Source organism: Manacus candei, unplaced genomic scaffold (genome assembly GCF_025592945.1).
Source record: "Manacus candei isolate 608988 ecotype Guabito, Panama unplaced genomic scaffold, ASM2559294v1 h1tg000035l, whole genome shotgun sequence".
Classification (NCBI taxonomy): domain Eukaryota; kingdom Metazoa; phylum Chordata; class Aves; order Passeriformes; family Pipridae; genus Manacus; species Manacus candei.
Window position 1 is genome coordinate 9,269,801 of NW_026138083.1, and position 16,786 is coordinate 9,286,586.

At 43.9% G+C, this 16,786-nt stretch overlaps 1 protein-coding gene across 1 annotated transcript; it reads right to left on the minus strand.

The window, feature by feature from the left end:
• Positions 1-90: 90 nt before the first annotated feature.
• Positions 91-16,554, minus strand: SLC22A7 (solute carrier family 22 member 7). The gene is made up of 10 exons (XM_051793036.1): positions 16,044-16,554; positions 13,480-13,583; positions 8,969-9,123; positions 7,388-7,556; positions 5,038-5,155; positions 2,932-3,041; positions 2,630-2,844; positions 2,045-2,153; positions 452-658; positions 91-267 (listed from the first exon to the last, which is right to left on the minus strand). Exons 1-10 carry the CDS (start codon positions 16,422-16,424, stop codon positions 204-206), a joined length of 1,632 nt encoding a protein of 543 aa, XP_051648996.1. The 5' UTR covers positions 16,425-16,554; the 3' UTR covers positions 91-203.
• Positions 16,555-16,786: the final 232 nt, after the last annotated feature.

Sequence of the window (16,786 nt, forward strand, 5' to 3'; positions counted from 1 at the left end):
TCTGGCAGGCACAGCCCTGAGCCCTACGAACAGCTGGGAGGTGGAGGGAAGAGGCTGTTCCCTCAGGGCTCATCAGACTGCATCTCGTACTGTGTTCGAGAAGGATCTTGATAAACCAGAGTGATAAACTGCTGCTGAAAAGATAGTAAGTGAAGAAAGGGCCAGTTGTGCAGTCCTACATGGTGGCTGTCCCATGGAGTGCCTCACTTCAGCAGAGACTGTAGTGGCGTGCCCTCAGGAGCAGTGGTTTCTGGTGGCACTTTTACTCTGGAAGAAAAAAACGCATGTTTGGGCTGATGGACAGAAAAGCAGGAAGCCTGACAGCCCGGTCACCACCGGGCTGTCCCTTCATTCACTGCCACCCAAAGACAGGGAATTGCAGGCAACAGAGAGGTTATGTCCCCTCTGCCTCAGGGGACTCCATGTGCAAGGCAGGATGGGGCTGACTCACTGTGCCTTCTCGATGTCCTCAATACCCTCAGGCAGGCACGTGTTGAGTGTCTCTGGGAGCAGAAAGGCCACTGCACCGCTGCACACTGCTACACTGCAGTATGTCACCTCTGGCAGAGACCTCCACACCTCGTCCAGCAGGAACACAAGTGGGGCCAAAGCCCCGCCGAGGCGTGCCACAAAGGAGGTGTACCCCATCCCATTCTGCCTGGAAAGGTATAGACCATCATGAGAAAGAGAGGGGTACCTCTGTCATATCAGATCTTGGGAAAAAGTGCAGAACTCTGCCCCTTCCCCTGCATTTTTCTTTAAGTACTGAGGCTTTTTTTTGCCCCAGGTATTTCCTCTGACAGTTTTTTCCTAGGGTTTTTTCCTTCTTTCTTCATATCTTCCTACAATCATAGTATTTCCCAGAGAGCAACTGTAGCTGCTGTGAGAAATAGATTTATATCTATTATGAGAAAGAAGCTGCAGTTCCACACTCAAAATATCTGCTGTAAAGTTATTTCCACCTTAAATGTCTAAAACCCTGAGAGCATTTTCTAGTAGTAAGTCCTCTGACCTACTGAAAGCAAACCCAAGTTCCATCTTTTCCCAGGTATTTCTAGGCAGGTGGCATACACTAGAGATATCTGTGAACACCTTTGGTCCTGTTGTAGTGATGAGCCCAGGAGAGCTTGCTGCAGAGACCAAAAATAAGACCTAATTTTGAGGGGGTGGGTGGAATTTCACACCAATAACAAGGATCCCGGGATCTGTTTGTGCATATACAGAACAAGCACTGCAGAAGGAACCAACAGTTATGTCTCTGTCAAGGTCTTTGAGTGAAAAATACAAACCAATCTGAGATGAAAAGTAGCAGATCAGTGTTACAAGTTTGGTTTAAATATGGATCATTTGCCACATGCAACAGACCATTGAAAGCTAAAGGACTAAATGGCAAAGAAGGGTACTCTGGGCATGAAGGGACAGAGGTGAGGTCAGTTACAAGGCCTGCTGTGTTTCATGAGGGTTTTTTCAGACTTTCACAAAGAAAGCAGTGAGGTGGTTCCTTCCACCAGTCCAGCTGTATCCCAAACTATGCAGATGGTAAATCTGTTCTTTTTGTTACTGTTACCCAGACATTTCAAGTAAATTCTTTTTTTCCTCCTGGAAGGCTAGTTAATCCATGCTTTAATATCATCTGATGTCCAAAAGACTCTCAAACATGTGGTAGTATGTGTTCCTTATAAAACTTAATATTTCAAGTTATTATTTTCAGGGTCTTTTAACAGGTGCTGACAGATTATCACAGGGAAGTAAGACTTTACTAAGCACAGATGCCTTATGGAGTTCAAAAATCTTCCCACACAGAATACTCCTCACCTTTCCATTCGTCTCCCTATCAACATAAACTAACCACACATAACCCAACCGCACATAACCCACAAGAAAAGGTGACTTTCTGCCCCTTTTTTGTGAGTATTTGTAATCCCTAGAACCTGCTATTTCCAGAGGCAAGGGACCAATCTGACCAACAGCACATCCTGCTGTGCTGGTGTCAAATACCCCACCGAGGCTCTGGGTGTGCATTCAGGTGAGTGGCATCTCTTACCTCAGTATGGTAGGGTAGAGCTCAGAGGTGTACAAGAAGACAGTAGTGAACGCAGCTTCTGAGAAGCCTTTGCCCATAATGGCTACTACAGAACGCAAGGAGGTGAAGGCTAGCGGGAAAGAAAAGGCATATGTGACAATGGTCAAAGAGCTGCCTCTAGGAAGAAGCTTCCTGTCGCCTCATGTGTAAGAAGGGAGAAGGTTCAATGCTCTCACAGACAAAACAGGGAGCTTCATAGCCCTGGAGTTGCTGTCTCCAAAGGCTGGATCTGTCAGTTTGTTGTTAGCCCAAATGGGAGATGAAATGATGAAAGGATAGGTCCTGACATTTCCCATTGTACAAGATCTATAATTAAGATAGGCACTTTACCTTGCCATCACGGGGCCCTTCACAGTGACTGGAAACCATCTGTTGCCACCAGATATTAGGGCTAGCCCATATTAGTGACCTTGACTCATAGACACCCCTTAGGTGGAGGACTTTTCTATACAGAATTGCCTGTGAACATGATATATGGTTTTCCTTCTCTAGCACTACACAGAATGGAAACCTCCCCTTTAGCAAGTACTGCATATAGCATCTCACGCTTGGGAATGGCAATGTTGGCTCCTATGCACAGTCCAGCCAGGATGAGTGTCCACGCCTGACTCTGTCGCCGTCCAACTCGGTTCACCAGCACGTACATGATCATCTTGGCTGGAATCTCAATGACACCAAACACAAACTGGGACAGATAGATGTTGAGCCCAAAGCCAGTCAGGTTCATGCTCATGCCATAATAAGAAAAGGAAACACCAAACCTGTGAGGAGTGTGTAGAGATGGGACTTAGGGAAATCCCTCTGGGGAAATGCAGGATGAATCCCCCATGTGAAGTGATACTGCTTACCACACAACCCCAGAACACAGAGAGATCTTCCGCAGGACTGGTGTTTTGAACAAGCTGATATAGAAGTAACTCCCTGCTGGCTTTTTGTCTGTTGCCATCCTTGTCAGGGCCTGGGAGAGATGGAATGAAGGAAATAGCTCAGCTACTGTATTTTTAGGATCCAGACATGAAACCCTAGACAGGCTGGGGACTTTGCCCTTCCCAGCTTCAGCTCTGCCTTGGATTTGCCATGCATTCCCATTGCAGAACAATTCTGTGAGCATACATTGTCAGAGGCATGTCTTCCTACAACTTTATAGATTGCCTATGATTTTAGATCTGGTTTTTTTTCTCATGGCCCCTTCTACCCTCTTACCTATATACCCCATGTGGCAGAAAGGGTTGTAGAGAAATGACAGATCATGGTGTTAGCAAGGTCAGTGTTGGTCAGTTCCACCCTATTCACCATGTGGCTGCCTGCTGTTTTATGAGGTCTCAGACAGCAGCTAACAGTGAGCTGCATGCTTTATTTTCTGAGTGCATTTATTTAATCATTTGTACATCTGTTTATATAAATACAGAATACATTAAAAAGTCAAGCACGGAAAAGTGAACCCTGCCCATGAGGAAGAAGAGAGTGCTTGTTCACAAAGGCTTTTGGCAACTGATTGAGGAGTAAGTACTAGTGGAGTTGGTGAGTTCTGCTCACTGGTTGAGATGCAAGAGATTCACACAACCACAGGTCTGCAATGCAGCTATACCTAAGCTGGTTGCCATGGGTTCACTGTGTATTTAATGGAGATCTCCAGCAGAAATGATGGAGTCGTTTTACTCCAGAGGAAACAACCACATTTGCATTTGGTCAGGAGAATTGCGTGCCAGCCCCTGCCAGCTGGTCATTACATTGCAGTCTAAAGGAGGAGGCTTCAGACAGTAATGATGTGGATACCTACTACTGGGAGAGAATTCTTCTCAGCCTCACTTCACCATGTCCAAAAATCATCAGCCAATGCAGGGTAGGACAGTTAAAACTGATAAGGTTATGAAACACAGGAAACCTTGAGGAGAGAGTCTGCTAACTAGTTATATGTACTTTCAAATCAATATCCTCTTCAGAGAAAGCAAAGCCTCAGCCAAAGCTTTTGCATAAATACTTAATCCCAGCCACAGAGCTGCATAGGCCACACCATTTTTCTGTCATAAATCAAAAGGGCTAATCACCTCTTTGACAGATATTAAGAAACTGCTTTTTAAAAATTAAATGCTGTCCATTTGTTAGGGTTCTCCTTCCTCTTCATTTGTTCAGACATCTAGCTGAGCAACTTCATTCTTTACACCTTTAGGGTCAGGCAAAAATGGGTACAAACCAGTGGATGCATGCATACTTTGCCCAATGCCTCGCCCTTGCCACATCCCTTTAAAAGTGCTGGCAGAACCAGCTGACTCACTTGAAAGCAAAGTTTTAGCCAGGGGAAAAATTTGATTATGCTGAATGTTCTTTACACCCACATTGATCACTGTGGCACCATTGCTGACAATCTTCCAGTTTCATATATACACTAAATACAGCCTAAGGTGAACTAGCTTTTGCATTTTTGGATTATAGTATGTGAAGTATCTCAAGTGCAATGTGAGAGAAAATATGCTACCTACATGCTATTAATTTGTGTTTGCTTTCTTCCAGCACTGTACCAACACTTGGCAAATACTACAGTGACCAGGAAGGCAAACACTAAGTTGGACTAGTTCCTTGTGCAACTGCACAGTCTCCTGTCTGCTATGGGAGTGATGCCTCTGCCTTATTTTCTCAGGCTGCGCTTCTCTCTCACTGTGTATTTAGTCCAGTGTCCAGTCCACCGAGGCCTCTTGTCATGGCAATAATGAGTGGAAAGACACTCCACCTAATGAAAGAGATTTCTGGTCTTATGGGATCTGGGCTGCTGTTTTATCTTTAGGAGTGAATGTAGCTGCTTTCTAAAATAAAAAAGGAGCATGGCACCCTGTGGACCACAGTGCCCCACAGAACACACTGCAGACTGAGCATTGCTTCAGATATCAAATGGATGTAAAATATAGAGAGAGAAAGTGGGAAAGGAAGAACATGTGTCTGGATCTTCAGTTTCTTACCTCTGGCGAGAGAGCAAAATCTTTCCTTCTGTTCATTCTTGCACATCTAAGCAGATGCCTGTGAGCTTGCTTCACTTTGCCTTTGGCTATGAGCCACCGGGCAGACTCTGGGACCCACCTGATGCAAGGAGAGAAGACAGTGTTCCTTCATGTTTTCCACCCCACATTCATGGCTCTGGCATCTTTATGAGACTGCAACCTCAGCTGAAAATAGCAACTATGGTGCATGAGAATGAGAGTAATGGGACACCCTTTTTACGCCTATATGCTCTTCTACCCCTAAAGGAGTGCAGTCTGCTAATTGATGTATGTCTAGCCAAAATTTTAATCGTGATCTTTGATCAAAGCTTGAATTTTCTGAGCTGGTTGAAGTTCCAAACTTTTATCAATTAAAATTGGCCCCAGAGAGTTTACACATTCGTGCTTTTTGTGACTTTTTAAAGTTTGAAATTGTGAGATATTAAAAATTACAATGAAGTAGTAAGCTCTATACTTACTTTGTTAGTTACTTAAATTATTTGTTTTTCACAATAATCAAAGCCTCCTGCACAAGACAGTCAACTGAGTCTAAATCACTGAGGTTGCAGCCCTCAATGACGTGCCCATGCCAGTCACTGAGTGACCAGGGATGCTATACTGTATAGAGCTAATATAGATCCCTGTAAGCTGTTCGTGATTCATGTGACCTAAATCAGATTACGACAAAACTAGTGAACAACCTTGGGAAATATAAAGAAGGAAAGATGGCATTTTGTGCTCATTGCCACTGTCTCTAGGGTGTAATATTATGTCTTTTGGTAGTCTAATGTCTCCACTGGGTTCTGACATTGTGTCAATAGTATCTACAGAGTGCTAAATTAGATTTTAATTCTATACTTCAGGGAGTTTTAATTATCTGCCAGGCACTGGCCTTTTGGGTGTTTCAAGTTTGATCAAACTATAGTATAGTTTGTTGGAGAACTAATCTCTGTAAAAGATACAGTAAGAGAAAAAAAACCAAACAGCCGTCATGGAAAGGGTGGGTCCAAATGTATCTGTGAATTTCAGCACTTCCAAGGACTCAGGTTTTTTTGGCTGGTTGTCCTAGAAAGCAAGCAAAACAACTCAAACTAAAAAAGTCAGCAGAACACATATTTTAGTTGTGTTGGACTTGATCAGTGAAAGATCAAATGTTACTCTTTGCCAGAAAGCCAGTACATCTTTCTTTAGCCATTGAATAACAACAGCATCAGTTTATATTCCATTTTTAGTAAGGATTATTTGAGATTTTTGTACTAGATCTGTGCAGCTATTTAATCTAGTGCTTCATGCTGATTGACAGATGCAGTAAGCAAGCAAACCATAGTCTTCAGAAGCATTCTTGATAGCAGCTGAAAGGCACTTCAGCATTTGGATATCACTCTTTTTGTTCAGTGATTATCCACATAATTTTTGGACCCATGTGTCTAAAATCAGAACTTATTCTGCATTGTTTCCAGCGAGAGCTCCCCATCCCCCTGAGGGACAGATCTGTGACTACTGCAGTGCGATCCAGCACTGTGCCGTTGTCCAAAAGGAACTAAACAACCACCCTAAGGTGAAGGAGACTCACCTCCTCGTTGCTGAATGCTTTCAGTAGGGCAGTTGTGGGAATACCTGCTTGCTTATTTGAAAAAAAAAATCAAAGTTTCTTCTACTAAATGAACCATCTCCCATTTTGAGCCTTAGGACATGACATATATGTCTTAAATAATGCAACGGGAGGGAAACAGCCCACAAAAAGCAGGTATATTTGGCCCATCCGAGTGGTTACACAGCTGAGAAAAGCCATGGGAAGTACAGAGGTAAATGAACCTGACCTGACCTGAAGGTGTCATTGGCTCTCATGGAAAAATTGGTGCCAAAAGTATCCTTCCCAGTGAGGTAGGGACAGAGGATGGATAAATTATTTATCTTGAGTTTGCTAAGGATTAAAGCCAGGGATCTGGTCCTCACTCCCTTTATTGATATATCTTTTCTTTACTCTGACATGTCTAACAGAGCTTGCAGCACCAAATCCTGCTCTCTTGTGCTGCAACCTGTCATCCAAATGCCTGGCCTCAGCCCCAGTCCTGCCTCCTCCTTGTCCCCAAAGCTGTGATGTGACCTTTGCTCCTGGCCTTGTTGGAGAGATGAAACCCAGGCTCTGCTGTTTTCAAAAGCTGCCATGTGTGGGCAATCCGAGTACAGGACACAGATGAGTCCTGCTCCTCTTGAAGTTGCTGGAGTGAATCTTAGGATCAGTGTTCCGATGTTTGCCACGCTGACAAAGCAGAGGAGGCAAATCACAGCCTGCTCCCATCCCTATCAGCCACCCTGTCACTTCACTCACCACAGGCAGACAATGCTCAGAAGACAAGGTCCTGTTACGGCTACTAACAGCCAGTGCCACTCCCGCACCAAGTATGCTACCATGGCCAGCAGCATGTTCCCAACACTCCAGAAGATGCTAGTCAGGATCCCGGTGAAGGTGCGGTGCTGTATGTCCACCCACTCCATCGCTGCAAGAGGGAGGCAGCATTTAGATGGGACACACAGGAGTTCTCCAGGAAGGGGTCTGCAGGGCTTTTTAAGAAGTGCAAAGCAATGTGACATCCATAGTCTTCTCCTTCACAAGGTTCCACTGTTTGGCCAATATTTGGAACACTTAAAACATTCGTCACAATTCTTAACCTCTTCTAAAGCTGTAAGCAACTAAAATCAAACCTTTAAAAAAATAAATACTGGTTACATATTAAGAAACAGTGCTAAAAACACTCTAAGTGATACCTTTTTTTTATCCCTGTCAATAGCATTCAAATGCTCTTCTTTGTCAGAAAGATTTTTTTCCCTCCTAACTGTCTTGCTTGCCTGGTTTCCCATTTCTCTGCCCACTCATTATTTCAGATTAAAGAAATATATTGAGATGAATTGTCTGTCACGTGGAATCTACGCAGTGTGAATACTAATGCACATGTAAAGCCAGATGGTGGTCTCTTCGTTTGTGTGTGTGAACTAAAAAAGCCATTTTCCCTCCAAAGATCTGGATGTCTTGCCACAACCTTTAACAATCAGAAATGTCCCTCCCAAGCTCTACTTTGTCTTGCAGGAATCAACCTTTATAATAACAAAAGATATAGCAGTCCTTGTCAGGTCTTATATGGACTTTTCTAGTATTGAAGCCATTTTAGCTTGATTTTTTTCTGGATCTGCAAAAATCTTGCAAATTTTTGCTGCATCTGTAATTTGCTCTTGGGTACTAAGACTCTTGCCCAGTATGTCCCAACTGTATCTACAAAATCATCCAGTAGTCTGTTGGGTACCCTGAAGTTTGGAGCTTGTTTTTATTACATAATAGTCTAAATTCTTCAGCTTCAGTTCTGCCTAGCTCTGTATGATTTTGTATGTGTGTGTGTGTGTGTGTGGTTCTTCTCTTTGTAAAATACAAAGATTGGGAACTAAGGAAAACTGTGCAGAAACTCAAGACTAGAGAAGTAGAAATACCCTCTAAATGACACACCATCCTGCTCGTGCTGAGGACAGGGCAATGCTGCTGAATTGTCTTAAAAATGTGCACTTGAAGGGTGAGAACTCTGTATCAAAGGAAAGGGGCAGATACTTTGGTCTACAGCTTTTATTGTACTACTGATGATGCTTAACAGGAGTTGGGTAGCACATGTTACAAGTGTTCATGCAACGGAAGTGGTTATATTTTGTCTAGATTGTTAAAGTATTAATTAGACAAACAGAAAATTGTAATTCTTGGATCCTTCCAAGAGTGATGTTCTTTTGGCTGCCTGTAATGAAATTGCACAGTTTCCAGACTCCTGTTCCTACTACCTCCATCCTGTCTGGTGGACAAATCCCTTCCTACCCACTGCCTGTCAGGAGTCCCCCTGTACAACCAGACACCCACAAACCCCCACATACTTACCCAAAGGCAATACAATCAGGGAGACACCACTCATGGCCACCCCGGTGAGGGCCCGTGTGATGGCCAGCATGCTGTAGGAGACCGAGGCAGCACTCAGCATCCCAAATACAAGAGAGCACACAAGCGACAGCAGGAGCATGGTTTTCCGTCCGAACCTGCCACAGGCACAAGCTTGGTTACAATGGCTGGAAACCTGTCACAGGAGTATGGTTTGAAGTGGGTAAACCAGGATTTTAGGAGAAAATTAAAATATTGCCCGCTGTGCAAAGAGTGCAAGATGCAACATCCTGGAGGAGAGGAAATGTCTCTGGATATAGGCAGTGCGAGAGTGTTGCACTCCCATTCAGAGGGCCAGACTGCCCCATGAGCTTTGGGCATGGGGCTCTCCAGTGGAAAGAGCAACACTGATCAGAACAACAAATCAGGCTCCCCTGGCTAACAACATCATCAAAAGCAGTAATGTCAGCTCAAAATCCCCTGCTGCTGGCACACCCTGCTCCCTCCAATTGCTGTCCCCATGACTGACTCAGCATGTCCTTCTCCCATGGCTCACTCAGGACCAGCCGCTGTCACCACTCTCAAGGAAGAGAGAGAGTAATGACATTTTGAACCTGCTTGTTGGAAGGAAAACAAAGGAATCCAGTCGTCAGCCCACATGTGCAAGTAGCCCTGATATCCTAAGGGGTCTCTGAGGAGGTTGTTCCCCGAGGGTTTTGGAAGTCATGGTATCTTACACCACATCCAGAGTCCTATATGGAGAGTGTGGAGAAACACAGAAAATCAAGTACACACAAATGCATGTGTGTATACACAGACACACACATAAAGAAATATTTCTGCGTGTATTTCTACACAACCTAATCAAAATGGAGCAGCAGGTGTCAGTCTCCTGAGGTACATCAGCACAGCATGTTAAGAAAGCTTAGGTTCAAGCTTGAGTAGTAGATTAAGCCTGTCAATAGGTGATGTTCAGTTTACAAGGACTGAAATCCTGCTCTGATCCTGGCATTAGGGCTCTCTTAGTGGCCACCTGAGAAGGATGATGGCAAGATAAATTGCTTCGGGGGAAAAAGTGGTGTACTGGGACATAATGCCACAATAATTAATTCAGCAGTTGAGTAATTAATCTACTGCTGAAAAAAACAACTTCTATCTTGGGTGCAAGAAGTTTGCTGGAACTGCTTTGAAATTTAAGCACAGACCAGTTTGCAAAAGACATCATAATGCCCCTGGATCAGAACAGGATACACCCAGAAACACACCAGAGCTAGATCCAGCTTCCAAGAGATAACTGCTTAAGAAGGAAGACACATTTTTTAGATTATTTTTCTTGAAAATGCAGTAAGAAGGATATAAAACCACGAGATTTCCCACAAAACTCGAGACAGTTATTTAAGGACACATTACTAGACTCTCTCAGAAAACACACACCACCTGCTAGGAAAACCAGAGGCGAGCTGGCAGGATTGAACTGTAGGATACAGGGAGGCTACTAGAAATAATGCTGTTAAAATTGTCTTCAAAGAGACTGGCAGGAAAGCACAACCTCTGAAAGACTAGAAAATACAATAAAAGGAGCAGACTGCACAAGCATAAAATTAATAAAAAAACCATTTTCATAAAAACCCCAACAATATGGAATTCTGTCGAGGCATCGTAGAGCCAATTCAGTACAAGGACAAAGTACAAGAGGAGTCTTCAGAAAAAAGCAGACAAGAACAGAAACAATATGTGTTTTTGCATCTATGTGTTCACAGTGAAGGTTGTTGGAGGGTCTACCAGGGTAAAATTTGTGAATAGAATTGTTCTCAAATTCAAATATCTGTCAAGGCTTAGGAAAAAACCAAACCTGAACAGTAGCAAATCTCTGCCCTGTTGTTAGCACAAAGAAGTAGGATCTCATCTCTATCAGACAAAAGAAAGGTTGCTAATGGGAAGTCAACTTAGGTGATAGGGAAGATGTGGGGCATGGCTTCTGATGTTTAACAGCTCTGCCAAATTATCTGGGTGTGCTGCCCCCACACTGTGATTACATGGGCTGCAAGAACTTCCTGACAGGCCCTCTAGGCCCTGGCCATGTAGCTCAGGTGCACCCTCAGCTCTTCTTCAGCCTGCTCACAAGGGCACAACTGAGTGTGAAACTCCTGTTAGCTGCCACTCGAGCAGACTGAAGGGTCCTTGTCTGACCAATTGGAAGGCCATCCATAACTTTGTCTTTTGCTGTTAGCTTCTCCAAATTTTGTCCATTTCTCCTGTATCCTTTTGAGATGGGGAAGAGGCATGGAGGGAGATCAAATCTGCACACAGAATTCAAGATAGGGGACCACCATGCATTTATATGTTACCACATAGTGATATTCTTAATAGTAATATTAATTTTATATTCCTTTCCTAATGATTCTTGATTTTCCACTTGCTTCCCCAGCCACTACTCATTGCTATGTGGATGTTTGCCTAGAGAAAACTGTGTTTGTCATAACACCAAAGTCTTCCTACTGAGTAGCTAGGGTCAGCTCAGAGCCTCCTTTTTAAATGAGAAGTTAACATTTTTCTCTATTTTAGATTAATCTGCCCTGAAATTTTGTCTTCTGATTCTCCCATCCAGTCACAGAGTCCTTCTGCAATTCTCCATGCTTGGATCTCATCTCTACCACTCAGCATCACCTCCCCACTTGCTCTCTTTCCAGATTATTTACAAATGTGCTGAAAAGCACACAAATCCAAGAACTGGCCCCTCCCTTGTCACTTACATCTCCTTTCTCCTTCCTGGCTTTTAATTGATCATTTAGTCATGCAGAGACATTCCCTCTTATCCTAGGGTGGCTCAATTTCCTAAGAAGCCTTTGGTAAGGAGGCTTCTTGATACAGTGTAGGTGGAGTCTCCTCTGCTGATATGCAAGCAAAGAAATCTAATACATTTGTAAGGCATGGATGTTTTGAAAAAAACCAACTGATTCTTCTCTAGTGTGTCCCATGGGGCACTGACTCAATCTTTCAGAGTGGTTTCTGTGAATTTGCCTGGTACAGACAGATGTCAGACTGCCTGGCATGTAGTTCCTGAGATATTATTTGGAGACCAGTTTAAAACAGATTTGAGATGTGACACCATCCCAGCCCTCTGCTGTGGAGGTCACACAATGCTAACTGTTCCAGCTTTTCCATCTCAAAGGTGCTGTAAGGCTCTAGGATAACCACTCCCTGCTCCTGCAATTTATCTCGGTCTTCTTCTGTCAGCCTATTTCAAAGCTCCAACTCCAACACCTACCCCTACATATTCTCCCACTGTGAGCACAAACTCATTTATCTCTCACACTGTAGTCTTTTTATTTCCAGATGCTCCTTTCATGCCTTCTTCTTCTACTGGCTCTTTCCCCTCACAATCCATTTGTAAAAGAAATTATTTTTCATTTTGCACTAACAGAGACCTTTTCTTCTGCATTATTTTGTCCTGCTCCTTTTCTTGATTCTGAGTTTCTCTTCCTCCAACTGTGCTATAAAACTATTGTAGATACAAAACCAAGACACACAGTCTGAAGATCAACTAGGTGTCTTGGATGCTTGTAACAGTATACATATATACTCATGTGCAAAGACAGGGATGTAAAAATTCCCATCTTGAGCACTGTGTGAAGCTGGTTCCCCTCTGCAGTAATTTTGTAACTTGCTGTACACTAATACATACTTGCTTCCAGAAAAAGGAAATAGGAAAGGAGTTTCCTGCACAGGAAACCCAGTTATTAAATCATGACTAGCATATGGTGAATAGCACATCCCAATTGTGTGCCTGGACTATGTATCCTCAGGTGGGTTTCCTGGTTCTGCTGTTTGCAAAAATATTGAATTTCTTAATGGATGCTTTTTCTAGGTTATTACTTGGATTTTCTTTCAGGTCTACATTGTCACATTCCAACATTTGACCAGGGAGAGGAGATTTGTTCCTGTTTTCCTCATTGCTTCAGCTCTTCCTTGAGGAATACCTCTTTGCTTATAAGAATCTCCTTTACCCTGATTCTTTAGTAATGAGAGAATCAGGTCTTCCTTGCTGGAGACTCTTCTTTTGAACTATGGCATGCATTTGCTCTGAGCCACTCACTTGGCTGTCATTAGCCAATTTGTCTATAACTTGCAAGAGTTAACCCTTTAACCTCTTTGTTGAGCTTTGTTTCAACCATCTTTCCTCTTTTAAGACAGTTTTTTTCTAACTATGGTCTTGCGTACTAGATTTTTTTTGGTTTTTACTGTTCCTGCAGCAAAGCTGACTGCAGCCAGTAGTGCATCTGAGTCCTAACCAAGACCAGAGCTTCTCTGGTGGACTGGTAACTCTCTGGTCCATTAATTATTTACCCCTGCATTGCTTCGTAGTGTGACTTGAATCCCATTTTCAAGTGAGAGGCTGGATTCTCCTTTACAATTTTCTTTTCTCCCTCTGATTGCCACTTGTAGGTCACAGATCTGTGAAATTCTTGTCATGAAACTGAGGCCCTGGAGGAACAGCCTGAAAGGGGTCAAACCTGTCAGAAAGGTATCCAAATACCACAGCCCCCATCGTAACGCCGATGAAGAAGAAGGTTGCTGTTGCCTGGTTCAGTCCACGCTGCTCACACACGAGGTCCCACTGAAACACAAGGCAAAAAAAGATACTTAGTGCCCAGTTCAGTCTCTGTTGCCTTTTCACACCACTTCACTGCAGCAGGCAGCCATCATGTCTCACAATTTGTATCCACCAAATCTGATTGAGGGGTAGAATCCTGCGCTAAACCGCACATAGGACAGTGCTGGCATCCTGAAAAATGTAAAGTTGAATCTTACAAAAGTCACAGTTATCTATCCTCACTATGACATTCTCCCTGTGAACACTTCATAGAATCATAGAATATACTGAGTTGGAAGGGACTCATCAGAATCATTAAGTCCGATTCCTGGCCCTCCACAGGACACTCCAAGAATCAAACCATGTGCCTGAGAGCATTTCTAAATGCTTCTTGAACTCAGACAGGTTTGGTGCAGCGACAACGTCCCTGGGGAGCCTGTTGCAGTGCCCAGTCACCCTCTGGGTGAAAACTTTTCCCTGATATCCAACCTAAGCCTCCTCTGACTCAGTTTCATGCCATTTCCTTGAGCCCTGTCACTGGTTGCGAAAGTGAAGAGATCTGTACCTGCCCCTTCGCTTCGCCTAGTGAGGATGTTGAAGACCACAATTAAGGTGTCCCATCAGTCTCCTCTTCTCTGGGCTGAACAAACCAAGTGATATCATCTGCTCCTCATAAATGACTATCTCCCTCTCCTCTAGACCCTTCACTATTGTCACTTTGGATGCTCTCAAGTAGCTTAATATTTTTTTTATATTGTGGTGCCCAAAACTGCACACAGGACTCAAGGTGAGGCTGCACCAGTGCAGAGTGGAGCAGGAAAATCACATCTTTTGACCAGCTGGTGATGCTGTGCTTAAGGTATCCCAGGAGAGTGTTAGATATCAGAAAACTTTCCTGGGTACCATGCATGGAGAGTTTAACTTTTTTCTTTTCCTGATGCCTGCAATACTTGCCCAGGTCCATGTCTCCCCCAGATCCTTCTGTCATGTCCCTGAGACTGCCCTGGTGAGATGGGCATTTGCAGGGTGCCCCACTGCAGGATGCTGTAACACATGCCTCAGCCTGCATTAGGGAATGTTGTGTTGATAACCCACTTTCTGTTGCCCTGACCAGTTTCCTTTGAAGTTTTCTGTGCAGGGAGAAGGAGGGCAGAGGGGAAGTGAGAACAAAAACTTGCTCTTAATGTTAACTTATTGATTTCTTACTGAGAAGTTGGTTTAGACATTCATCCTAATTAAGTTAATGAACATAATTTTACTTTCTTGGAGTTTGATATGTCACTAATCATTACAGAATGCTGCAGCCAAGCTGCAGAGTTAATTTCCTATATGTGCAAAACTTAATTTAATCATCAACCCGGACACAAAGCCTCTCTGACAAGGCCAGTGAGACCTTGAGCAACCTTTCCTGCAACAAAAGCAAGAGTCCAGAGAAAGCCCTGGCCCCTTGTACAGGTTCTGAGCCCACTGCACAATGAGAGGAGCATCACAAGGCTCCATGCTGCAGAGTACCTCCTTCTGCCTTTCCCCCATGATTGCTTTACATCTCTCTCCCTGAAGCACTGCAGAAAAGAGGTACAGACCTGGTACACATCTGATCCTCACCTCCATGCCTGATGAAAGCAGGAGTGATTGAGTAGTGGGGAGAAGGCATCAGCTCTAGGCTAACACTTTTCCCTGCTCTCACTGAGGCAGTCAGCACTATCAGTTCCAACACAACTGTGCCCCTTTTGCCTGACCAAATTGTTCCTCTCCCTAAGACCAGTGTGATTTGGGCCATTTTTCAAGGAAAGTATAGGATTAACACTCAGAGGTATAATTGTTAGACCTGGAAAAGTGTTTCAGAAGGTGAGTGGTGACTATTTGATGGGCAGGGACCTTGGGCAGGCTCAAGGTTATGGCTGGCCAGCATGCTGCATTTCCTGATATCCAGGGGAGACCCTTGGAGAGCACATCTGATTTGGCAACGAGAGATATTGGTGGTAAGAGAAAACAGGCAGCACAACCTTGTGGAGAAGAGGAGGAAGGTGAAGATCAGTGAGGAGGCATTACCAAAGGAATAGAAGTTAAAAAGTGTTTGGAAAACCAAGAAAGGAAGTAATGGACTCTTATGAAACCCTGACAGGGTGCAATCCTGTGCAATGCCGTGGGGTCCACACAGAGAAAATCCTGTATCTGTGTCTTCCCCCTGTGCTGCTCCTGAATCTCTCAATTGCCTGGAGAAATTAAGATGATTATAACAAGAAATGCTGGCGCCAATCTAAGCAAGATGAGATGTTTACAAAATAATAATAATAAATGTTGTTTTCTCTGATCTTCAGAGAGCTTCCCCCTCCCAGGGCATATTCTCCAAACAGTTCATGTCTACTGGTTAAAATGGACAGGTTCCCTTATGATACTCTGCACCCGGCAAACACCTGTCCATCTGCTCCTCAAAGCACTGATCTAATTTCAATTTTGGATGCATCACAGGCCAGGCATTACCTGGGTGGAGATGGTGGAGATCAACTGTGAGTGGTCATAGACCCATCCATGCTGGCAGCGCTGGATGATGGATTTGTTTTCTGATTGCAGAGAAGAGTTGAGCAGCAGGTGAAACTGAGGCTGTGAGAACATCTCACAAGAGCTGAAAGTGCCGTCGGACTCCCGGGGGATACTGATGAGTAGAACTTCCTCCATGGTGAGATTCACAAAGGCCTCTTGGTGCGGAATTGCACAGTGATGAGAGGGGGTAGCAGCAATAAAATTGTGCAACAGAAAATGCATGGGCAGGTTGATTCTTGGGAGGCAAAGCATAACCAAAATCAAAATCTGGAATCTGCCAAAGCCCCCAGTTTCCAGCAAGAGATCCTCAAATTTCATCATTCCTGTGGAGTTTTCTCATTCAAAGCAGCTATGTACCAAGGAGAAGCAACAAGGGCTTGAAAGACAACCTTTGTTCTTGGAGCTTGACTTCCCATGGCTTTTCATACCGTCACTTCATTGGACTTTGAGACCTTGCTGGAAGGTGTCAAAAGTCACAGTGAAACTCCCCATTTGGGGTATAACCAAAGAAATTATCCTCTGTGCACACAATACATCAATTTGAAACGAATTCAGCACAAGGCCCTTCTCTTTTTGAAGTCCTTTCTTCCTGCTGTGGTTTTGAGAGGGACATTTACAAAAGGAAGGGAGGCTGTGGGAAGAGTGCTGTGAGAGCACTCTTATTTCTTGTGGGAATATACCAG